The sequence below is a fragment of the Solanum tuberosum genome, unplaced genomic scaffold (genome assembly GCF_000226075.1).
Source record: "Solanum tuberosum cultivar DM 1-3 516 R44 unplaced genomic scaffold, SolTub_3.0 scf00020, whole genome shotgun sequence".
Taxonomy (NCBI): Eukaryota; Viridiplantae; Streptophyta; class Magnoliopsida; order Solanales; family Solanaceae; genus Solanum; species Solanum tuberosum.
Window position 1 is genome coordinate 996,360 of NW_006238946.1, and position 25,676 is coordinate 1,022,035.

Consider the following 25,676-nt stretch of genomic DNA (forward strand, 5'->3'; position numbering starts at 1 on the left):
AAAAAGACACCTTAACTTTGCGTGCGTCCTATTACCCCACAAAACATTCAAAATCACAATAAATACACATTTTTTACACAATATTTCTACTTTGGACAAAAATATCCTTCGAATGTGCAATTTCTTAAAAACAAAAAGCGGGACCCATTATTGATGTATTCAAGGATGCTTTGGTAATTTTCCTATGATGAATTCGTTTGTTTGTTGTTTAAATTTTTTTAAATAATTGTATAAAATATTATAAATCACAATAATTATTTACTTAAATATTCAAAAGATATAAAAATATGTAAAAGATTTGATTAACTCTTCAAATTTTACCAGTGATGCATAAATTGGACAAATGAAATAATATATATTATTTGAAAATTACTTAGAAAGTACAATAATTTACAGTAATTAACAATAGAATATTTTAAAGACAAAAAAAATTGATTGAATCTCTAAATTTTATTAGTACCACATAAATTGAGAAAGAAGAAACAACCTTTATTATTTCAAAATTGCTTAAAAGATATTACAAATCATACAACAATAATTAGCAATTTAGAATGTTAAAAGACATAAAATTTTTTTACCATAGTTAACAATAATTAAAAAGTTAAACTATTTTAAATTAATATTAAAGTTTGATTAATTCTTTAATTTTGTCTTTGTCACATAAATTGAAACAAAAAATGATACATATTGGGCCCGTGCTAGCACGGGCTCCGTTGTCTAGTTAGTATATATGGATCAAAGTGGAACACGTTAGTGCACGGTCGTGTGTGGTGCACATAGAACTTGAACAAACTATTTAAGAAAGTTCCCGTTTAGACCTTTGACCTTTTTGCTTAAATTTAAAATTTTACTGATCAACATTGCACGAAAAATTAACAGTTAATCACAGAGGATAAAAATTAATAATTGTCTTTTTTTGTTGTTCCTTTACATAAAAAAACATTGTTAACAAAGAACGGAAAAGATCTATTTTTGACATTACATAACATGTATTATTTGTTATACCGCACATGTTTATTTGTGACTGAAAATCCATAAACACATCTTTATTGATTAAAAAAACATCATTTGACATTACATTTTAATAATAACAAAATTATTTGCTAATTTGTCTCGTAGTAACTCTCTACGTAGTTTTTATTAATTTCAAGTGTCTAATATCTGAAGTTAACTAACATAATTAATTTAGATTCATATCGATAAATCCGTTAAAGCAAGATGGAAAAACCCATCATTTTGAAAGTTCCAATATGCTACCTCGTACAACATTTAGAGGGATCTCAAGATGATACCAGATGCGGAGCCAAGATTAAAAGTTTGGGGTTCTAAATCAATTTGTTTGGGGTTCACAAGTTAATATACATAATTTTTTTAATTTTTTAATACAAATATAGAATTTACAAAAAAGTAAGTGGGTTCGTCCGAACCCATGAACCCCACCTAGCTCCACCTTTGGATGAAACTTAACTGAATTTGATGTAAGTAATATATGAAAGTTAAATTGTGTAAATTATTAGAGTAATAAAATACATGTCAAATATTTATTAATTTGGTATTTAGAGAGTGAATTCTACTAATGCTATTTTAATTCAATTGCGTGTTGTTTATTACTATTTTTGTCCACTTTAATTGTCATTAAACAAAAAAATTAGATATTCAAAAATTATATGAAAAGTACTATAAATTACAATTTTTTACATATTAATATAATGAAAAAATACGTGATAAAGATTAATCAAATTTTTTATAATTTGACTCTATAAAAGAAAACCAGGACAAATAAAAACAGACGGAGGGCAGTAGTAAACAAGAAATAAGCCGCATTTAAAATTACACGTATATCATATGGTTTGGTCTTTATCACCGACAAATACAATCTGTGAAAAATGCTTATCGGCGATGCTCTTCACCTCCCGTCTACGTTAGCCTCTGCAAACAGCGACGCCGTTAATTTTCTCTATTCGCCATGTCAAGGTACGCCCTTTCCTTGTTCATTTCGCACATTTTGCCTTTTTGCTCTACTTGTTTAGCTCTATGTTTTTATTAGAGTAGTAGTAAATTAAGTTGGCTGCAAAATAAATCCCAAGGTTTCTGTAGGCCTTTTGGAATTTTCTTCAACAAGCTTTTAACTGCTGTAAGTAAAACTCAATGTTTCATACTTTCTGTATTTATAGGGGCCCATGGGTCTGTTGGTAGGATTGGGGTACTTTTTGCACTAGGGCATTTTAGTTCTGCATACGAAAACGAACATTCAGATTTCATTGTGTAGTCATTCCAATTAGTGTTATTGTTCTTGAAACAGTATTTTAGTTGCACATATCAAAAGAGGGAATTATTTTTAGAGTGAAATAGCTACTGGTTTTACATTTTGCCTCTGCTAAGTTGTGTTGTGCTTGGAATGCAGAAACTTTTCAGTTGGTAAAACTAAAGGACTTGGACAATCCTTATGCCGAAATCGGACTACTATCTGCTCAGAACAAGCGAGAAAATTAGAACTTATTGGGAATGGTGTATGTCCTCCTATATGTAGATTTTATGGGCAATATGTATCTACTAGGGGATATGATTCATCTGTAGCACGTAGAATGCGTAATACTTTCTATGGGAGTTATTCATTGACTTCACCGGGAACAGCTGTAAGAAATCATGCAGAAGTTGCTTGGAAGAAGTTATCACGTAAATATTTCGATGAGGGGCAAACTTTTATTCGCTTAAGTCGATTTGCACAAGCAGTTAGCTTGGCATTGAGCAGATCTTATGTGATTCTCCCTAGTTTTCTTGCCATAACGTATGGAAGAAATATAGCACTGGCACAAGCATCACCAGACTTGGAGTATGGTCTCCCAATGACTAGCTTCTACAGGCATGCTGAAAACGGACATTTTTTGGTTACCTCAGTGCTGCATTCCATATTTGAAGGTTTTGTTCTGCTGTTGAGGGCCTTTTATTTGGGGATACTCTTTTCTCCTAGCATTGTAATGGCCCCATTTGCTGATGCATTTGGACCTTCTTTCAGGAAACTGTGGCTTCAGGTAGTCCGTAGCACACTCGAAAGAGCAGGTCCTGCATTTATCAAATGGGGCCAGTGGGCAGCTACACGGCCTGATCTTTTCTCTAAAGATTTGTGTACTGAGCTATCAAAGCTTCACACCAAAGCTCCTGAACATAGCTTCGATTACACGAAAAAGACAATCAAAAAAGCATTTGGTCGAGAGATTTCTGAAATTTTTGATGAATTTGAGGAGAAACCTCTGGCATCTGGAAGTATTGCTCAAGTGCATAGGGCTTCCTTGTTGTATCCATACCGTGGTCGAAAGATCAAGCCTATAGTGGTGGCTGTTAAAGTTAGGCATCCTGGAGTAGGTGAATTAATAAGACAAGATTTCGAGATTATTAATCTAGTTGCTAAGATATCACAGTGCATTCCTAAACTTAAGTGGTTAAGGTTGGATGAAAGCGTCCAGCAATTTGCTGTTTTTATGATGTCTCAGGTTGATCTTGCTAGGGAGGCTGCACATTTAAGCCGCTTCATCTATAATTTCCGCAGATGGAAGGATGTCTCTTTTCCAAAGCCTGTCTATCCCCTAGTGCATCCTGCTGTATTGGTGGAGACTTTTGAACAAGGGGAATGTGTTTCATATTATGTTGATGAGCTTGAAGGCCATGAAAGACTTAAAAGTGCACTTGCTCATATTGGGACACATGCTCTTCTAAAGATGCTTTTGGTAATATTCTCTTTACTTAGTGTGTGTGTTTGTGTTGTGTGTATAGATTAAGAAAATGTCCTCTTTGTGTTAATTTGTCTGAATTTGTGTATAAAGCACCACATTTTAATGTAATGTGAAACTCAGGATATACTTTTATGGAGTTGTACTTCTACAAATGCTTTTGGTTTTATTATTTTTATATATGTTTGCGTGTGGGGATAGATTTTCATTAAGAAAATGTTCTCTTCATATTAATTTATCTAAAATTTAAGTATAAAGCACAAATATTGATGCAAGTGTGTGACTTGAAATATACTATCAATGGAATAAAAAGGTCTAGTGCAATACAAAACTGACACTATATTAGATGTTGTTGTTCCCTCTCTAGCTATAAAAGCAAATGTGTTGGTGCAAGATTTGAACAAAAATGTGGAGTATGTATTCCAAGAAAAGCTTTAGTTATGCCTAATGTTGTTTGGCCAATATTGGGCTACATGGAAGTTCTTGTTTCTTCTCTTGGTTAGTATTTTAGTATGAATTTGTTTTTCTGTAATTGCTTATTAGTCCTTACTCCCTTAAAAGGAAACTGTTAGATGCTGTATTTTTTTTCTTTTCCCTTGTTAAAACAGTCTTGGATATACTATAGATTTGTTGCTTTACTGAGTAATCGGTGATATATTGGCCTTGAATACTGTCCAGAAACTGTACTCTTATTGAAGTTAAAACAGTGAGTAGTGATAATACTAAAATATTCAAATGCATTATTTTGGCATTATCAACACTTCTTCTTTATGACTGTTTTTTACTGCTATTGTTTGTAGTTTTCTAGCTATAAAGAAGGAAGGAAAAGAAGCCTTCTATGACATTTGCTTGGATGCTTTCTTTCTTTTTATGTAGTCTATTAAAATAATGTCTAGAACTTGTGATGTTGAAGAGGGGATGGCATTGGAGAGGAAATTTCGGAGTCCAAAAAGTGTTTAGATAGATTAGAACAATCTAATTCTCTATGTTATGTATTAAAATCACTATTTTTTACTTGCTCTTTAGTCTCTCTCTCTCTTTTTCACTTCTCATATAATACCCCATTTCCCATTTCAGGTGGATAACTTTATTCATGCTGACATGCATCCTGGAAATATCCTTGTTCGGGTAACCCAAAGCAAGTCATCTCGGAAACGAATCTTCAAATCAAAGCCTCATGTTGTTTTCCTTGATGTAGGCATGACCGCTGAACTTACTAACAATGATCGGATAATATTATTGGAGTTCTTTAAGGCAATTGCTCATCGAGATGGCCAAACTGTAGCAGAGTGCACTCTGCAATTGTCAAAGAAACAGAATTGCCCTAATCCAGAAGCCTTCATTAAGGTTTAGTTCCATGCATCTTAAATGGATTGTTTCAAAACTTGCTTTGGCTGTTCTTAATTATCTTCTCCAATAGAGCTAACATTTTTTGATCCCTCGAATTTCTTTTACTATATTATACTTGTGCAAAGAAACAAATTGAAAATCTACCATGAGGTTCTCAGGTTCAAATCCCAGGTGAGACAAAAACACTAGGTGATTTCTTTCCACCTGTTCTAACCTTGGTGGATAGAGTTACCTAATAAATGTTGTTGGTGGTAGGTGGCAGGTATCCATTAGTGAACTATCCTTCTACCCAAATTGGCTGACAGGCTGACTTCTTGGGAGGTTTGGAAAAAGGGCTCGAGTGTTCTGTTTCTGATATTGTGAATATAGATTGTGAGAAGATGGAAAAAAAGAATATGAAAATATTGCAATCATATGTTTTTGACATTTTGAAGATGTAATTTTCCATTCAAAGGAGGTAAAAATTAGCAGGACATTCTATAATGGGAAGTAGATCAAACAAAAAGTAGGATGGAGGAGACTATTATATTCTTTCCCCAATCTCCTCCTCTCCTCCTATCCACCACCACTGGACAAAGCGTTTAAAAAGAAAAATAGTTCCTTATAGTGATCAAAATACATTACTAGCTTTAGCTCTTTGGCTATCAATGAGATTATATATAATCAGATTCTACATTCTTCAAGTTGTTCAACATTTCTACACATTCTTGCTCATGAAATTCTAAATGGTCATCTTTCTGTGGGTACAACTAATGTCTATGGGTATGGAGAGTTGGTCCCATTATTTTACGTGATATCTTTATGCTAAAAGACTGCTTATTTTTTTCTCATGAGGTGATGGATATATGCCTTAGTTCTTTACTAACGTACTGCAGGAAGTGAAGGAGTCATTTGATTTTTGGGGAACTCCAGAAGGTGATTTGGTCCACCCTGCTGATTGCATTGAGCAACTCCTTGAGAAAGTTCGGCATCACAGAGTGAACATCGATGGTAATGTCTGCACTGTTATGGTGACAACTTTAGTCCTTGAGGTAATTCTTCCTTTTTCTACAAACGTGCGTTCATGTAACGTGAAATTGATTAACCTGCATTTCTTTATTCAAACATGTCAAAAGTACTTACTGACAAGTACTATAATCAGTCTGCTGAGTAGTGTTCGATAATCTGGTTTAAGATTTTCCTTCTTTTGATGATATGTTTATTGCCTTGTAGGGCTGGCAAAGGAAGCTTGATCCTGATTATGATGTTATGCACACCTTGCAGACACTGCTGCTCAAATCTGATTGGGCAGAATCTCTAACTTACACTATTGAAGGACTCATGGCCCCATGACAAACTCTTCTAATTCTTCCTCCAATTGCAACATATCGTTATACTTGTAAGTTTAGAACAACAAATCGTATATTAGCCAATAGTTCAGTTTGGTTGAAAAAAATTTAAGCATTTCAGCTCAGCCCAAGTGTAGAAAAACAGCCTTAGAAAGACTGTCCTGTACTTGTTGCTTTGGTCCAAAAATATTACAGCCACATGGATCTTATCCCATACATGTAAGAATTTATAAGTAAAGAAGAATAAAGCCCTTCTCTTTGCCTGAATTGTCAAAAGTGAAAACCATGTGAACTCCAGAAATTTGACTTTAGCACTGTTCTTGGAGGCAGTAAATTATTTATGATGTCACTAAATATAAGTTTATTAGAAGAGTTTGAAATTCAAAAAAAAAAAAACAATAATAGAAAAGGTAATCACATGTTTCTTGAAAAGATGCAATCTTCAAGATCCAGTAAAGCTAAAGTTGACAAACTGTCTTCCATTTGAATTAAATACAACACAAAGGTGAAGCTTGTGAAATATCGTTGCAGCTTTGTCAAAAGAGTGTAATTATAAAAGATAAACCTTACATAACAGAAAACTTATGTTAAAATTGTGACTTTTGTTTTTTTGTGTTTATTTGTTCTTTTCTTTGGATACATAAAGAATGCGTTCAAGTTATTAATAATAGACCCGTCTTATTGATCCAATAACTCTTAACGGTTTTATGCACTAAAGGGTCTTGAACTAAACTTTCTGATGGGGTACACAAATACCCAACATAGCATATGGTATACTTTTAAGAACATAATTCACAGGCCCCCTTAATTATAACAAAGTGCAAAGTAATAAAGATTATAAGGTGGGACTCAAATCTAATACTGATGCCCCAAAATCTCCCAACACTAAGAAAACACCTTCACACCACATGTTTGGTCATTAGATTTTGTGGCTTTGGTTCCATAAACCCTTTGTTTTCTCAGTCTTTATTTTGACTTGTGCATTTTTGGTCCACCTCTCCTGTCTTCTCTGAATTCATACATGAACCTAAAAGACATTATTGTACTTCTGTAAGTTTGATTGATCTTGCTAAAGAAATTATCAAAGATGAGAAGAAAAAAAACGGATTTTAAATTGAATTCCTCATCTCTACTTGTTTCATTGTTAAACAGTAGAGCATTTTCGTTGCACTATACTGGTAATGTTAATTGTGAATAATGTCATAGCCAATTTCATTCGTCGAAAAATTATACTTACTACTTCAAATGATTGAATTTCCCTAAACACAATAGACCACTCTTATTTTTTTAATTTCCTTAGAGAAATCCGTGCCTCACACTGATTGGGAAGAGAAGAATACAAGCAAATTATAAATAAGTATACATATTTTAATGTCCTGTGAATTGTTGGAATGATAAAGAACCATTAGTATACTGAATATATATATATACACACAATTGAACATTAAAGTTGGAGAAAGAGAAAACCAACTTCATTTTTTATTTTTAGAAAAATAAAAATAAAGTAGTGACAGGTAATAGATAAAAGCTACAAATAATGAGAAGTGGCACATGCATGTGAATGGTCCTTTCTTCATTGATTCATCTGAGCTGCATAATGAAGAGTAAGCAAGGAAATGATAAACCTTCTCTTTTCAAAGCACATGCCTTCTATTTTTATTTTTTCCCCTCAGTCAAATAGGTCCCATCATCCCTACATACTCTACAAGCTTTACTTTTCTACTCGTGTCCTTTTTTTTCTTCCCACGTTGGCCGTTTGAAATTGACTTTAGAGCCTGATTATATTTGAATTCGCGTCGAAAAATTTCACATAAAAAATAAAGCGGTCTCTAACAAAGACGATTTCATACGAAAGACTTGCACTCAAAACCTCTTATGTTCATTTTTACTTATCATAATTCTCTTTTTAAGTATCATATAATATGAACTTTGATTAATATTTTAAAATATATTTTTTTATTATATTTATATGAAAAAATTGTAATATAAAGTACTTGTTATATAATTTATTAATATTTTAAAAATTAATGAAATTATCTCTCGAAAAGCACACATATCATGAAACGGTGCAAGTATACCCCAACTTATGATAATCAGAGAGGAAAATAATTATAAATGGAATCGGCCTCTATCAAAACATTCATTATTGGACGAACAGAATATGGCAAATATAGGAATAGGAGAATCATATTTAGGTTGATATAATAATTATTCAAGTTTAAATTATATATACTTAAAGTTCTCCCAGCACATGCAATGAATAGTAGATAAGTCAAACAAAATTTAATCCATTATTAAATAGTTTGATCATTACTAGACAATATTATTGTACTAGTAAAAGTCGTAATTATGAAAAAAAATAATCAAATTGTGTACCTTGGATTAATATTGTTACAACAGAAAATGCAAGACATAACCGCGACTTTAGAAAATATCATCAAAACTGTATCATTAAAGGCCTAGGGTGGCAGCTCTTTTTATATAACATAAAATTGAGATTGATAAAGTACTAAATTATACTCATAGAAAAGAATTTTATGTTGTCACGGTATAATTATAATTAAGTTAATTATATACAAATGATTAATCGTTTGGGTGCTTTGGAATAATAGCATTTAATCTGCCTGCTATGGAATAATGACAGGAAGAATTTGGAAAGCCTGAAATTTTAAATTAAGACATAAATATGTTACTTAGTAATTAATGATAAGAATTAAGAGTGTAACAGATTGTGAGTGATTTGGCTCCACAGAGTTGGATCTTCTTCACCTGCCACCATTTATTGTCTTCATATATTAGTAGTATATTTTTCTCTTGGTTAGGTGAAAATATTACATTAATTTATTTGGGCCCAACATAAAAAGTGAAAATGATATTTTAGCTTCTAATTAAGCACCTAAACTGCCTGTCTTTTATTTGTTGACTTGTTGTATATTGGTGTTTCTATAGGTGTCCCGTGCTTTTTTATGAAAAATGAAATTAAAATATCAATGCAATATGTAAGCACATGATAATTTATTGCCCACTCGACAAAAAAGTTAGATAACTTTGTTTATCAAGATTAGAACGGATAAAAAAAAAAAATTTAGTCATATTTTTAATAAAATAATTAAACTTGAGATCTCATAATTATTCTCAACTCACTCTATAACTATCAAGCCACACAACGATTTTTTTTTTATCAAAGAACTATATTTTTGTTATTTCACTCAAAAGTTACTTAACTAAATTAATGTTACGACACAAAAGATCGTTCAAACCAAAAAGTGATATATTGAGCTGCTCTTTAATAATGTAACACCTGATTTTTAAGTGAAAAATAGAAAATATTATAGAGATTTTAAACAAAAACCTACCTGACCCGTAAAATCTCTTTATATACTAAATAAATTCCCAAAAATTGACAAATATGTTTAAGAAATAAGCCTTACTTGTCATTCACGAATTTAGTACACGAGAAAAAACGCAAGATGAGATAGACTTAAAAAGAATAAACATATGAAGCGTGCCTTTAAGCTCCAAGTCAAAGCCCCACAATTCTTTTATTTAAAATCTTTTTCGAATACCCTATAAATTTATAATATGTTATATACATTAATAATAATAATAATAATAATATAGTTTCATAAAGAGGTTTGGGAGAGTAAGGTGCATCGTATATGTAGATTTTTATCCCTATCTTTATAGGATATAAAAGTTATTTCTGATAGACACTCATGACTCAAGAAACAGTTTGAAAGAATTGCAAGTTATAAAAAATTATGATGCAAATATTGAAAAAAATAATTGATAGTACAAATATTAAAAACAATCAAACTAAAATAAAATCTAAACATAAAATAATGGTAGCGTACTATTGTAATATGATACATATTTTTGCATTTTTAGAATTCCTTTTTGTAGTCCATATTATTCTTTTGCTTGGCATTGCTTCTACAACTAACTAAAAGTTGACGTTTATGCTGATAAAGACTGTTCATCTTTAATGTTACCCTATCTTTCTTTTCTTTAATTCAAATTCAAACAAGAAAAACTACATTTATTTATTTCCTCAATTCAAATTCAAACTAGTAAAATAATTTAGCCATTAATTTTAATTTAGAGACAATTATTATCTAATGAAATGGTCAGTTCACCGAATTGATTGAGTCAGGGCAAAAGTAATTTAATTAAAATGGAAGAAATTTAATTTAATCATTTTTTGGTAAACTGTTTCGATAAGATCTAACATGTATAACAACAATTAACCAACTGTTTAGTGAAAAAAAAAAATGTCATTAAATTAGTTAAGCTGTTGTTGGATGTGGTTGTTAAGTTTGCAATCAAATTAGAAAAGAAAAAAAAAATCTAACACAAACTAAATATTAAAGAAAAGAATTTGGATCTAATTTCGACTTTTATTCAAATAGTTTTTAAAATTCTGTCTCTTTATTCTTGAAATTTATATTCCAAAGAAACTAAACAGAGATTTTGTCAAATGGCCGGTGTTTATTTTTTATTAAAACTATCAAATCAACTTTTTCTGAAAACGACCCCCTGACGGAGGAAAAATTCTACCTTTTCCAATGTGTAAATAAAATAACAAACAAAAGAAAAAAAATATAGTAAATAAAAAAATATTCATATTCCCTTTATTTCTTCTCAATTTATGTGTTTTACTTCTTTCTGATATACATATTTCAAAAAGAGTAGTATTTTTGTATATATATATATAGTGTGTAAGTTTTTCAAATTTCAATATTTTATCTGATAAATTCAAAAACCACAAAATTTATAAGTATTACACACATCAAAATTTCAACATCTCCCTTTATTTATTAAATTATATGCACAATCAAACTAATACACTTTCTTTTTAGTCTATCTAAAAAATAATTTTTGTTCAATCAAAATCTTGTTTATAATAATGAAAGGTGTATTAATAACTCCTAAGTATTTTAATATTAATGGATGAGCTTGTGAACCTAATCTTTGGTTTTGTTGTGAAAACCAAAGGTTAAGGAACATTCATAAGAATCAAGACAGAGACTGACAGACTGTAAAGGGGGACCATAGCTAACCCATAAACATCCAAACAATATTTATAAAGTCTAAAATTTAGCACATAAAATACCATAAATGCATGAGACAAGCAAAATACACTTATCATTCAACTTCCATTCTATTGACTCACACAAAATGATCATTCATTCAATTATATAATATGCTTACTAACCTTTACTTCTCTTTGAAGAAACAAAAAAAATGAGATATATATTTTGCTAATTTCTTTGACATTTTATCCATAAACTTGAGGCAATTATGGGTACAATGGCGACTGTTGATGAGGTGGCGAAGGAGGCTAGTGGCCGCGAAGAAAGAATTTTGGTGTCGGTGCGTCTGAGGCCTTTGAATGATAAAGAAATTTTAAGAAATGATGTTTCAGATTGGGAGTGTATTAATGACACTACAATTATTTACAAAAATGTTAATCTTTCTTTGTCTGAACGCTCTATGTATCCCTCTGCTTATACATTTGGTAAGTTCATCCTTTATTTCTTCATATTTACTTGAAAGTCTTGTAATTTGCATTTCTGCTTGGTCCATTTTGGGTACTTTATTTGGATTAACTGTTGATTAGGGAGTTTTAAGTTTATGTGATTTAAATTGTGTGCTAATTCAGGAAAGAAAGGTTTTAGCAGCCTCAATAAGTCATGTTTAACCATAATTGAATTAAACTTTATGAGTTTGACAATGTTCTGTTTTTGGGATATGATTTTGCTTTGCTTGCAGACAGGGTATTTAGGACTAATTGCTCCACAAGACAGGTGTATGAAGAAACTGCTAAAGATGTTGCTCTTTCTGTTCTTAGTGGATTCAATTGTGAGTAAGAAAAATTAAATATTTTTCCATTTCTTTAGCTAATTTATCTGATACTATTAAAATTTCAATTTTCAACTTCAAAATCTATGGTCCGGCTATTTGTGTCTGAATTGTTCAGTATTTCCATCGATCTTATAGTTCGTACAAGTTCATGTTTTGTATTATTGATCTGAAACCATTAATGTATTTCGTAGCAAGCGTATTCGCGTATGGCCAAACGAGCAGTGGAAAGACGTATACTATGACTGGTATAACTGAATATGCTATAGCTGATATATATGACTACATTCAGAAGGTGATCACTTGTTTATATTGTCTGCATTTCGTATTATCCAAGGCTTTTCGCTTTCGCTTACTGAGTATCTAGTTGTATTACTACTTGTAGCACTCCGAGAGAGACTTTATTTTGAAGTTCTCTGCTATGGAGATTTACAATGAATCTGTCAGAGATCTCCTTAGTGCTGATACCACTCTTCTTAGACTTCTAGATGACCCCGAGGTTAGTCCTTTTCTCCGAATCAACAAATTTTTTTAGATTTTTTTTCCTCCTTGAAATCTCATCAAAGCAATTTTGACAGAGAGGAACAATTGTTGAGAAGCTCACAGAGGAAACATTGAGGGATTGGAACCACGTCATTCAGCTACTTTCTATTTGTGAAGGTAAGAGACGAAAGATTAGTGTTGGAACGAAATTTTGCCTGAGAGGTGCAGAATGTGGATACTGAGGAGGGGTTTGAGAAGTAGTTGATTGATATTGTTTGAACTTTTGCAGCTCAGAGACAGATAGGAGAAACCGCGCTCAATGAGACCAGCTCCAGATCTCATCAAATTATCAGACTGGTAAAATAACATAATATTAGTCGTGTGCATTTGGTTAACAAGCCAGTATTATCTTTTAGAAGATTACAGTTTTGACTCATAACTTATTGCAGACAATTGAAAGTTCTGCGCGGGAGTATTTAGGCAGGGACAATTCCAGTTCTCTTTCAGCTACTGTGGTATGAAAATATGTCTGGGGAGATAGTTGATATTTAGCATGGTCTCAGTAATCATCATACTAATAAGTGCTTGTTTTTCTCGATGTCACGCAGAATTTTGTTGATTTAGCTGGAAGTGAGCGTGCATCTCAGTCATTGTCAGCTGGCACAAGGCTGAAAGAGGGCTGCCACATAAATCGCAGTTTGCTGACTTTGGGCACTGTTATACGCAAGCTAAGGTCGTTTATATTTCTTGCCTCTCTTCTAATCTAGTGCAATAGGGTCATTGTAAGAGTCCATCTCCTCATACATTGCCTTTGCATCAACTTTATTTTCTCCAAAATGCTTATTGATATAAACATAAACCTCTCTAGATCACTTCTAATATAGCAGGAAATTGAAATTGAAATTGTTGCTAATGCAAGTTGTTATATAATACAGCAAGGGTAGGAATGGTCACATTCCATTCCGAGATTCAAAGTTAACTAGGATACTACAACCATCATTGGGTGGCAATGGTAGAACTGCCATCATCTGTACAATGAGCCCTGCACGAAGTCATGTTGAGCAATCAAGGAATACTCTTCTGTTTGCAAGTTGTGCCAAGGAAGTAACTACTACTGCCCAAGTGAATGTAGTCGTCTCAGATAAAGTTTTAGTGAAGCATTTGCAGAGGGAGTTGACGAGATTGGAGAACGAGTTAAGGAGTCCTAGAACTTCTCTATTCCCTTCAGATTATGAAGCATTGCTGCGAGAGAAGAACAAACAAATAGAACAGGTACTGCATCTTGGATTGATAATCTAGTTTCCTGGCTATTGTACCAGTTTGACACCTTGATCATTATGTCATCTCTTTTGTAGATGGAGAAGGAGATAAAGGACTTGACTATGCAGCGTGACATAGCTCAGACTCAAGTTAGAGATATGCGACAACTGCTTGGAGATGATGCAGGTTTATTAATGCAGGTATATATGCTACTTAGACTGTTATTTTCTGTCTATATATTTGCTTCTTAATGCTAAAAGGCGCTTCAGGGTCACTGTGGTGTGGCTGAATGTAGAGCAGTCCGCCCTTACAGCCTTTGAATTATGTTACAGGTTGGTTTAGGAAACTACCCAAATCTGCGTGTGCGGAGATCACCAGATTATCGAAGCCCAATGCAAGTGTCCATTTTGTCATACACTCCATCTATAGATGCTGATATTAGAACATGTTCAGATGGACATAGCAGGAGTAGTTCTGAGGAACAAATTATACGCGTACCAGAGTTTGAAGAGAACTTTCTCCATAACAGTTCATCTCCAAGGTTATTAGCTGGCCGCAGTTCAAATTATAGTGAAAGTGATTCATGTGAAGGATGGGATGAGATTGAAAAACAAAGTAATGGAACTAATTCAGAAGACCTATACAAGGAAGTTCATTGCATTGAAACCAAGGAATCAAGTACGAAGGTAAAACAAGAATCCAAATTTCCATCTCCTGAAGAAAGAAGTAAGTTTCCAGCTGAAATGACAGCAGATAATGAAGACAAAGCAGATAAGGGAACAGTGTCACCTCCAGCAGACGACTATGGACGATTAGCACCACCTTTACTCAAGGAAAATAGAGAAGTCACATTGTTGCCCTGTAAAGAAGACGAAGAATTTGTGCCCTTCTCATCTTTTAAGGAAGAAAAGAAAGATAGTGAAGAACCATTGTCACTTCCCTCAAAGGATTCTCAAACCCTTGAATCACCAAAGTTCGCAGACAGTAGAGAGTCAGTAACATTGCCGTTGAAAGAAGAGAAAGAGTTGAACTGTGTGCATACATTTGAGCCTCCTTCTCCAGCAAATTTATCCTCAACATATGAGCTCCTTGACGATTCACCAGGCTCAAGCATCTTGAAATTAAGTAGAAGCAGAAGCTGTAAACCTAGCCTAATGGATGATCTATATTCTCCATGTTTTAAGGAACTCAACAAAAATGAAAATACTCCACCATCTCGGCCAGAAAGAAATGTCAACGCAACACCCGAGTGTTGGGAAATCAAAATCTCTCCCCCGAACTTTACCTCCGATGTGAAGGACTCTCAAGAGAAAAGTTCCACCTATTATGGCGAGACTGATGTCAATGAAGTGTCAAAAGGGGAAGATACAGATAATGAGAGTGTCAATGATGTAGATGATGCAAGTGATGCAAGGACGGACGATACAGATGAGCTTCAATATGAAAAGGAGGTCAAAGAGTGTCCTGTGAGTATTATCTTTTCTTCTCTCTACCTGTCTTCTTAATCATCTTCCCATATATCTCCAATCTCTTATCTGTTCATGATGATGAAATTTATATGCTTCATTTTTTGGATGGGTGATTCTTCTAGTCCTGAGATTTTTAGAAGAACACCCTTCTTTCATGGTTGATGTTCGTTCATGGAATGAAAAGTTTGTGTGACCTGAAAAAATATAGATAAAACCTGTAATCGACAGTCGGATTACATTCCTTGGGTTTATGTCCACTGTTTAAATAGAATCAAGAAAACTTACATTTCCTTAATTTATGACTAATATGTGTTTGTATGTTACTGGTTAAGGAGGCTGAACTAGAGCATGATAGACCATCAAAGCGTGTCAAAGATGTCGGGTTGGACCCAATAGAAGATGATCTGAAAAGTCTTCGCAGCTGGCCCTCGGAGTTCAAGATGCTACAGAAAGAGATTATTGAACTTTGGAATGCTTGCAACATTTCCCTTGTGCACAGAACATATTTCTTCCTTCTTTTTCAAGGTGATGCTAAGGATGCAGTATATCTGGAGGTAGAGATCAGAAGACTGACCTTCCTCAACGACACATATTCGCATGGAGAGAAAACAGAGGTCAATGGCAGGACTTTGTCCCTTGCACAAAGGTAATTTGACTAACATCCGGCATATATTTGCATCACAGAGCCATATATATGTGCACTGTCTTTGTACCTAAAGCATGATAAAAGGTAAGTCTTTGCATTTAACAGCTCAGTTTTGTACTTGGCATGTTAAATGCAAAAGCAAAAGATGATAGATAACTATGCAAATGAAATTTGAACGGATTGACAACTTGTTTGATTTGTGAAACAGCATGAAAGACCTTCGTCAAGAGAGACGAATGCTGCGCAAGCAAATGCTGAGGAAGCTAACAGAAGAAGAACGAGAAAGCCTGTACCTTAAGTGGGGCATTCAGATTAACAGCAAACATAGGAGGTTCCAGTTGGTTCAGCGTTTGTGGAACAAGACAGATGATATGAACCACCTTGCAGATAGTGCTTACCTGGTAGCAAAATTAACCGGATTGATGAAGCCAGGACAAGCTCCTAAAGAGATGTTTGGTCTTGACTTTTCACCTAGACCATCTAGAACTTATAACTTCACGCGTAGTTTGATATCTTCAATCTTGTAAAAATGTCAGGTCCAATATTTGAGTTGGAAACACTCGTTGATGGCTGACTTCGAGCTCCATTACTCATAGTGTTCTGATTTTTAACTGTTAGTGAGTTTGAGTATTTCGTAGTTTGTTTGTTCTCTTGGGTGTTGATCACCGGAGAGATTCTGATTGTAATTGCGAATGTAGATTTGTACATGAGTGCTAATTTGATCTACTGAACATAAAGAGAGTGTAAAATACCTACGTTATATATAGATTGGTTGTTGATTATGTGCTTCTACCATCATTTCATCTGTCACAAAACTTTAGTGACCAAGAAGAGACTGCTTTCCGTTTTGGCTTCAGTAAATTGCATAAAATGGACCTGCACTGCTGATTTCATCAATCTAGCAAAGCTTAATTCACATTAACAATGGGCTTGTAGCTGATGACATTCAGCTGCAATTTGAGTTATAACATGTTTTGCCAAACAACCCTTTGATTTCTCTCTTTTGTTAAAAATTTGGATATGGACTCCGAATAGTTTCTACTGTTCAGTTTCCGTGTGAGGATTGATAGCAAAAATTTAGAGCAAGACAACAATTTAGGCTCTGATTAGCACAAACCATAAGAGGGAAAATCATTTCTAACACTTACTCATATTTACATAAGAAAACACACTCCAATATCAAATATCAAGAAAATATAATCAAGATTAGAATAACATACTGATTGATGACTAAAACTGGAGTCATAGATGAGTCCCCGTGCCAGAAATTTATCAATTTCTACTGATCTACTAGTATTAGTTTAAGCCAGGGATTAACTTGTAGGTGTTCTTGTAGCCTTTTTATCTTCCTCTGGTTTGGGTTATGGTGGCCTCTAATCAGCAGCTTATAGTGAAAGTCATAAGTTTTCTAGACCGACTTCTTCTCAAATTCATCGACATTATATTCATCATCATCATCATCATCATCATCTTCTTCTTCTTCTTCTTCCTCAATTTCATATATGTTGCTCCTGAACTTGCTTAGGTCAGCCTTAGCATCATCTTCACCCAAAAAGTCAAATCCAAATTTGATGTCACGATGCTTAACCAAAAGCCATCGAAGTAGGCGGTCTTCTTTGTTCAAGTAATGCAGCTCATTGTTAAAACTGGAAGGTGTCATCACTGTCATTTGCATCAGTTGCCCCTAAAAAAATGCAAGATATTACAAATATAGTAACAATAATCATAATGCTGTGAACGAAAATGGACCTAATTACCAGACTCTATTGTGAAGATAGAGAAGAGCAGGCCTCTCCGAGGTCCTATAGGTGCATCATGGAAAAAATTAGCATGGTCATTGTCACAGACCTAAAACTTATTTATTTTCATGCACCAAAACAAAGGAAAGCAGCAGACAAATGATGATGGGGCTAAACAGCTATCTCTACTGCTATACAGAACAACTGTTAAAAGCACCTTTGGAATTTCTTCGGGCATAAATTCATATCTTTGGCAACTTTTATAGTTGAATGTTCTTCCTTCCTTTTTTGTTAATTGTGGTCTCAGGGCTGACTATGTGGATCTCGACTATTCCACCTAGTACGTGCTACCTCCTACCAGCACAGGTACCGGGTAACTCTTTCTATCAAAGATTAGGAAGATGAGAAGAAATCAACTAGTGTTTTTTTCTCTTCTACTTCTATAGTCCAATGTTCATGGGACTGCATTCCGCCGTTGATGCTTTTCTGATGAATCATTCGCTTGTCCGGAGAAAAAGAGATGCAAATATGACATTATTGAAAGGATAGTAGAAACAGACCTGATAATATCTTCCATCTAGTTTCTTAATGCCATAACCCAATTGAACAGTACCAAACGACTTTAAATCTGTAAGCACACCATTTTTCTATAAACATGCTTCCCAACCTTTGCAACAAGGTCCATCAGAGACTCCTTTTTTACATGCGGTTTCAGTAAAAGCATACAATCATAAAGCGGCATCGTTTGTCTCCTCTTGACTCAACAAACTACCTGAATCACAAAATGAATTGCATTAAAGCTTGGAGAATCCAAAAGTAAGACAAACTGCACACCTGCAACAAGATGATTAAAGCAAACTCAACCAAGAGATTCACCCATTGAAGTAAAACAGAATATATATCTTAAACGTTATAATGTTTGATTGTTTTCTCATTAGCTCAAGTGAAGTAGAAAATATATGAAGTCCAGATTCTTAAATATTAGGAGAATAAGAAAAATGGATTTTGCTAATAAATGTAAAAGCAAAAAATAAAGTATCTTCCTTTTTCTGAGATCAATTCTCATTGTGACAATTTCAAAAATCCATGAGACGCACACCCAACACAAATGAACAACCCATAAAGAAGCAGAATAACAACTTCCAATCGCGACATATGAAATATTCTCCGACTAACTCAAACCCCCCACCAGGAAATAGCAAAGTATCATAATAACCTCCGGAGACCCCTTGGGATATATATATATATATATATGAACAACACAAAAGAAGAAAAATCGTAATACGTTTGCACATCTAAGTTCAAGCGGTGAATTATAAGCATTTTTCCTCTTCAATTGCCGTATATATTATCTTTCAAGTTATATTAATGTTCTATCAAGGTCATAATCTTCAATTTCCGTGTATACATAATCTTTCAAGTGATATTAATGCTCTTTCAAAGGTCATAAACTACGAATCCTTAACTCTTTATACGAATATTTTCATTATCAAGAATACCTAAATTTCACACCCTGCTTTTATTTCACAGCTTTTGTTTATTCTTTAACTCTTTATTCGAATTTTCTCTGAATTTTCCGCAGTAAAATAATTTCTTCAATAAACAAGAACACTTTCATTTTCATTATCAAGATTCAAGAATACCTAACTAAGATTTTGAATTAGAAACATTAATATGAGTGAAAAATTATTTAGGGGAGAAATTATAGATTGAGAGGTGAAAGGAGTAGCGTATAACAGAAACATACCGTTCGATTGCCGTAAATGCGAGGATTTCGCCGTCGACGGAGTAAGGTTGGGGACGGGGCCCGGGGGTTTAAAAGAATTAAGGCAGAAATTTGGTTAAGACTCGAGAGTTTGGGCTTTATGTTTTGTCTTCGTCCAGCCTCATACATTTTGGGATAATTTTTCTGATTGCAGGACCAATGGGGTTGTCAATTGAAAAAAAAAGGGATAAAAGTCTGAAAAATACCTCAACTTTGGTCGGATTTGTTGTTGCGATACTAAACTTTCATAAAGATCTATTACCTCTCTAGACTATTTAATACCGTATTTTTTACCCTCTGAACTATTTAATAGTGTATTTTAAAGGTATATATGTGCCCACGTGGACAGATTACTATTTATAATTTTGCATTATTTTTTATGTCCACGTGGACAAATATATATGTTTAAAATACGGTATTAAATAGTCTAGGGAGGTAATAGTTCCTCATGAAAGTTTAGTATCGCAACAGCAAATCCGACCAAAGTTGGAGTATTTTTCAAACCCTTATCCCAAAAAAAAAAACATAAATCTCACATAATGTGCTTCCACTTTAGTTTTTAATATTATATTTTTTTAATCACATTTACTTCATCATATATGAATTATAGGTCAATTTAAATGTAATTATTTTAGATACATTATATCACAACATGATTAGCATGTATTTAGAATGTATTTGGTATAAAAAAAAATATATGTATTTAGTATCAACTATCAAAAGATACATGTTGATAATTCACTTGCCTCTCTCCATGTGTATCTGTATTTTAAAATATATCTGCTATCAAAGATACATATTTTTAGTGATTTTGATATATGTATCTGACTTGAAATCTAAATGAGTAGTGTATTTGACTTGAAATCCGGCACAAAATCATTAATTAGTGAGACAGGTTATAATTATTTGGAACTATAGAGTGAATTAATATCTATGATAGAAATGTTTATGTAATTAAATAGTTTATTTTATTTATTTTTTAAAAGAAATATAAATTACTAGTTTTAGAATCTAAGTGGACAAAAAAAAATTAAAGAGGTTAATTTTGTATTAAATAATACTTAATAAAATGTAGGCTAATTAATACTCCTATCGATTTTTCTCAAGGGGACCTAACACTTTTGTCATCTCCCTCTCCCATAAGCCGCCCTCAAAGTGAAGAGAAACCCTAGAAAATCCAGATCGAGAGAGAAATTTGAAACCCCCAATCACGAAGTTCCAACGATGACACGAAGTTTTGATGAGAAGAAATCTGTTCATACCTGCAAAGAGGAAAGCTTTGTGATCAAGCAATCAAAGAAAAGAAAACGGCATCATCACGCAATAAGAATTCACTTAGCAGATGAAATTACTACAAACATCCTTAGCAGATTACCCGTGCAGTCTCTTCTTCGATTTAAATGTATTTCAAAATTTTGAAACACGTTAATCTCTGACCCTTACTTTAACATGAAGCATCAGAGTCATAATTCTGAAAAGCTTCTTTTTGGCCAATGGTGCATGGATACACCTAATATATTTAATTTCTATTCTTCTCGTTTATCATCGGTTCAACTAGTTGAGGACGATGTAGAAAAACTTGTTTCTCCTTCAAACTATAAACCGGCAATTAGGTACAGAGTGTATTCTTCTTGCAATGGGTTGGTTCTTCTATCAATTGCCGAAGACCTTTTGATTTAATTTGGAACCTTTCTACAAGAGAATCAATACGAATTTCACATTTAGAAAGACAGAGTACATTTCTTACTTATGGATTCGGATATGACACAATTAGTAATGACTACAAGATCCTTAAGTTTAACTATCCTAACATGGAAATTCTACCACTAAAAAGTGGATTATGGAGAAAAATAAGTTATTGTGGACGAGACTTATTACCGATATTGTGTAACGCTCTTATGGATCCTTTAACATTTCTACATGGAGCATTTCATTGGGTAGGTAATTTCCAAGAATTTTTTTTTTTTGTAGTTTCATTTAGTATTTCAAATGAGGGAGAGATACAATTGCTAGAGCCAATGAGGAAAATATTCACTCATCATGATGTCAAATATGGAGTTACAGTATTAAGAAGACTGCTTTGTGTTTATTACGCGGAGAACACTACTTGTAAGTTATGGGTAATGAAGGACTATGGTGTCGAAGAATCTTGGATTCAATTTTATACGATACAAGATACTTTTTTTATTTTAAATAGACCGCTATATATGTTTGATGATGGTGAAGTTCTACTCAGCTATAGGCATATGGGTTATGTAGGATATCGATTTAGGACATCCAAAGGACCATTTGGATTATGGCCTGAATTCAATACCATTCTACAAGGAATTACTTACCCAGAAAGCATAATTTCTCCAAAATTACTTATTTAGTGTTTGCTTATGTATTATCAAGACACTTTTTACTTTTTTTAAAAAAAAATATTAGTCTTTTGCCCCATGTACTATATCTTTAACCTCATATTTAAGGTATATAAAAGGGTATTATTCATAGTAACGAAATTGTTTTACTAAATGTTTACATATAAAATCTATATTTTTTAACTAATTAGATATATGTAATATCAAGTAAATATAATTTAATTTAGCTTTGAAAATTAATCAAATTAACTCACGAGATGTAAGTCAACTACACTTCTATTTTTGTCAGGAAAAACGAAATATAATCTTATTTTTGTCAAATATCTATTCCATTATTGTCAACTACACCTCTAATTTTTTTAATGAAACTTACCTTGCATATAACATTATAACTTCCTTTCTTCTATGTTAGTGAAATAAAGGAATACTCCATTTTTGTATTGAAAAGTACATACCCTTTAAACGCTGAATTATTATTTTAAAATGTAAAAATAAATAAAATGAGGGGGGAACAAAAATAGAAGGAAAAAAAAGGTTTAATGGAAGAGATTACACTTTTGAATAGAACATTTTCTTGATTCACAGTGACCTTTATAGTTATATAAATCGGTCTCTCATGAGAGAGTCAACAATTAAAGAATAGATTCACTGTTCATCATTTTAACTTTATATTTCGTGGCCTATCAAATAACGTGTAAATCATGAAACACATTTAATAATTTTTATATGATTTAGAGAAATTCATAATAATTAACATGAACTACAAGTGCTTGCAACACAATACTAATATCATAAGTACCAAATATGAAGAATGTTATCATACGAAAAAAAATAATCCTAATAATTAATCATGAAAAGACTAGTACTTGAAGAAATCCTAGCTAATCCTAGCTATTATTAAATCAAAGAAGGAAACAACATTTTCAAATCTTTTATAAATAAGACATAAAATTAAAAAAAGTTTGAGAAGAAGTAGAAAATCATAATTTCTAGTGCTTGGAAAACCTAAAATCTTCTTGTTTGAGGACAAAATAATCCTGTGCACCATCTTTAATTGCTACTTTCTCCCTCAATACCACATTCACATTCAACTCTCCCGTTGATGCCTTATTTTTACAAATCTTAAGACTTGTGTTCTTATTATTCTCACAAGGAATAAGAGATTTTTCTTCTTCTGAACGTAATTCACTACTCTTGAGTCGAGTCTCCAATTTGTACGTTGTCATTCCTATTAAAGAATTCGAAAAAAATTTACGTGCCTTAAACACCTCGAAACGAAGAGAATTTACCCTTTCTGTTGGATCAATAGTGATTACCCACCTATTTGTGCCCCATATAACATTGTTGGAATATTTGATATTTGTAGATGGGAATGTCACCAATGCGTTGCGCTTTATCGGACCTTCTCCTTCGATGAAAACTTTCACGTAGAATGTTCCCTTCTTTTTTTTATTAAAAGAAGCAAATTCTACGGTCAACAACATTAATATATTATCACTAGCATGTGTGTTTTTCTCCATGATAGTAATAAATAAAAATTATATAACCCCACGCTACAAACCAAGCAAGAAAAGTGATTTAATTCTTAGATGCATCTAATATATATATACTCCACATGAAATGGATGATTTTATTATGTTTAAATAATGAGGATTTCCCGGAGAAAATATCTCTTTGATCAACAAAGTCAATACTCAATAGAGAGAGGATTCCTAGTTCTATGGATAGGGATATGATAATTCTGTATTTTATTCCGAGATTAAAGTAACAAAATCTGTTTTTTTTTATTTAATAAATAATTCACCTAATTTATTTTATTTTTTATTAGCTTGATTTACTTTAATTTGTCAAATTTAGTATATATAAATTTTGATTTATGATTTCTTATCAAAATCATATTATTTTGCCTTAGTCATTAATGTAATAGGTTGAGATTTGAATCTAATATTTTATCAATAGTCTTACCCTTAATCATTGGAATAATATGCCAAAGTGCACCAAAATTCACTCCGGAGCTTTTAAAAATAATATCACCTTTAGTGATTATATTATATATAATTTTGATGATTATAAGCCCTAAATAATTCAATTGTTAACTTCAAAATGAATGAAAATACTGAGAAGCTTAAACCTATCCAATTAATTATCGTAAAAGTTGTATAAAATGAATGTAAATGAAAGTACAATATGGGATAAATATATGTAAAAGTTATATAAAAAACTACTCCTATTAATCTCCAGAGTGCAGTCCCCCTTATGGCGAGATTTAAAGGTATTGGACTAAAAGAGACATATTTAATTATCAAACAAAATTAAATAAAAGAATAATTTTTATTATTATTATTATTATATATAATATAGTATAAAAAATTATTTTTACAAATGAGTTTCATAGGCCAATCTGAACTACATATTTTGCTAAAATGAGACCAATTTTATATAAATAAAATTTGACGAATCAAAATAAATTGATTTAATAAATAAACAAATCAGGTGGATTAGATTTTAAGGATTAGTTTTGTTACCCCTACATTAAAGCCTTATATGTAGCCGATTTCGGAGGGAGAATTGGACTCTCAATTGAAAAAATATCTTATTAAAAGTGGTTTAAAAATAAAATAAAATAGATGAGAAAACAGTTTATATTTGATCAATAATTTTTTTTTAAAATCAATAATTAATGTTTGACCAGCAAAAATTCTTTTGGGGAAAACCAACTTTTGTTTTAGGTTATGAAAAAATCCACTACTCACTTATTTCTATCAAAAATTTGGCCACTTTTTGGATAAAATTTGTTTGTTATAATACCAAAAATAATGGTATTATAACTAAATTCTACGTGAAGATTTTGTAACTAAATTCTACGTGGATAAAAAAAAAAGACTAAATTCTCCGTGAAGATTTTGTAACACGGCAAGTGAAAACAACCATCTAAGAAAATAAGATATTCTAATTGTATCAGATCGATATGAAAGTTTTTGCTCGTTCAATTACATTTAAAAAGAACAAAATATTTTTGTTTTGAGGTGTGTAAGGCACATAATTTTTTTCCCATTTCTTTAATAAGAGTTGCAACATATAAATTGGAGACTCAACTAGTTATCAACAAGCAGAAAATCTTATTCCTCGTGAGCATATATATATAAAATGACCACAAGTCTTGAAATTTGTCAAAATAAGATTCAATTGGTGGTGTTAAATTAGAATATTTTATGATCCCATCCCAAGATTATTAATTATTAGTAACTCTTTTTTCTGATTGTCTTTCTAGTCAATGTTTACAATTGTGCAATTTATCTTCATATTGTTTGGGATCTTTATTTTCTATTTGAAAATTGTTCAATCCTCAATGTGATGAGAGTAAAATGTTTGTGAAGCTCTTTCGGAATTAACGCCAAATACAAAAAACTGTGATGTCATGCAATACCTCAAACATGGCTTCAGTCAGAATAGATCTTAAGCCTCATGCACCAGTGTTTTTGGCAATGGCTTTCTCAGCAATAAGTTGAAAAACATTCTCGGTAAACTGTAAACAGAAATATATTTGATCTTAGCCAAGTATTTCACCATTAAAGGTTCCACAAACAATTACAACCCTAGAAAAAAGCCTAAAAGTAGTGACCACAACATCCATCAAACTCCTGAAACTGGAAACTGCCCCACAAATTCAGGTATGAGTCCATACG

At 32.4% G+C, this 25,676-nt stretch overlaps 2 protein-coding genes and 1 pseudogene across 2 annotated transcripts; 2 read left to right on the plus strand and 1 right to left on the minus strand.

Annotated features, from left to right (window-relative positions):
• Nucleotides 1-1,841: 1,841 nt before the first annotated feature.
• Nucleotides 1,842-6,689, plus strand: LOC102578830 (probable serine/threonine-protein kinase abkC). Its single transcript, XM_006340644.2, has 5 exons — nt 1,842-1,974; nt 2,405-3,725; nt 4,806-5,075; nt 5,954-6,109; nt 6,291-6,689. Exons 1-5 carry the CDS (start codon nt 1,967-1,969, stop codon nt 6,408-6,410), a joined length of 1,875 nt encoding a protein of 624 aa, XP_006340706.1. The 5' UTR covers nt 1,842-1,966; the 3' UTR covers nt 6,411-6,689.
• Nucleotides 6,690-11,537: 4,848 nt separating this feature from the next.
• LOC102579162 (kinesin-like protein NACK1) lies at nt 11,538-16,916 on the plus strand. The gene is made up of 13 exons (XM_006340645.2): nt 11,538-11,924; nt 12,179-12,268; nt 12,463-12,563; nt 12,654-12,767; nt 12,847-12,928; nt 13,041-13,108; nt 13,201-13,266; nt 13,360-13,484; nt 13,687-14,023; nt 14,107-14,211; nt 14,344-15,477; nt 15,813-16,126; nt 16,335-16,916. The coding sequence occupies exons 1-13, from the start codon at nt 11,708-11,710 to the stop codon at nt 16,651-16,653; spliced, it is 3,072 nt and encodes a 1,023-aa protein (XP_006340707.1). The 5' UTR covers nt 11,538-11,707; the 3' UTR covers nt 16,654-16,916.
• Nucleotides 16,917-17,232: 316 nt separating this feature from the next.
• Nucleotides 17,233-19,771, minus strand: LOC102579486 (uncharacterized; annotated as a pseudogene).
• Between the last annotated feature and the right edge of the window lie 5,905 nt (nt 19,772-25,676).

Excerpts from the sequence above, each read along its gene's own strand:
- LOC102578830 (XM_006340644.2), top strand. Across the intron at positions 3,726-4,805 it reads CTCTTCTAAAGATGCTTTTG|GTGGATAACTTTATTCATGC; the intron begins GTAATATTCTCT and ends TTCCCATTTCAG. Across the intron at positions 6,110-6,290 it reads TGACAACTTTAGTCCTTGAG|GGCTGGCAAAGGAAGCTTGA; the intron begins GTAATTCTTCCT and ends ATTGCCTTGTAG.
- LOC102579162 (XM_006340645.2), top strand. The coding sequence starts at position 11,708 with ATGGGTACAATGGCGACTGTTGATGAGGTGGCGAAGGAGGCTAGTGGC. Across the intron at positions 11,925-12,178 it reads TCCCTCTGCTTATACATTTG|ACAGGGTATTTAGGACTAAT; the intron begins GTAAGTTCATCC and ends CTTTGCTTGCAG. Across the intron at positions 15,478-15,812 it reads AGGAGGTCAAAGAGTGTCCT|GAGGCTGAACTAGAGCATGA; the intron begins GTGAGTATTATC and ends TTACTGGTTAAG.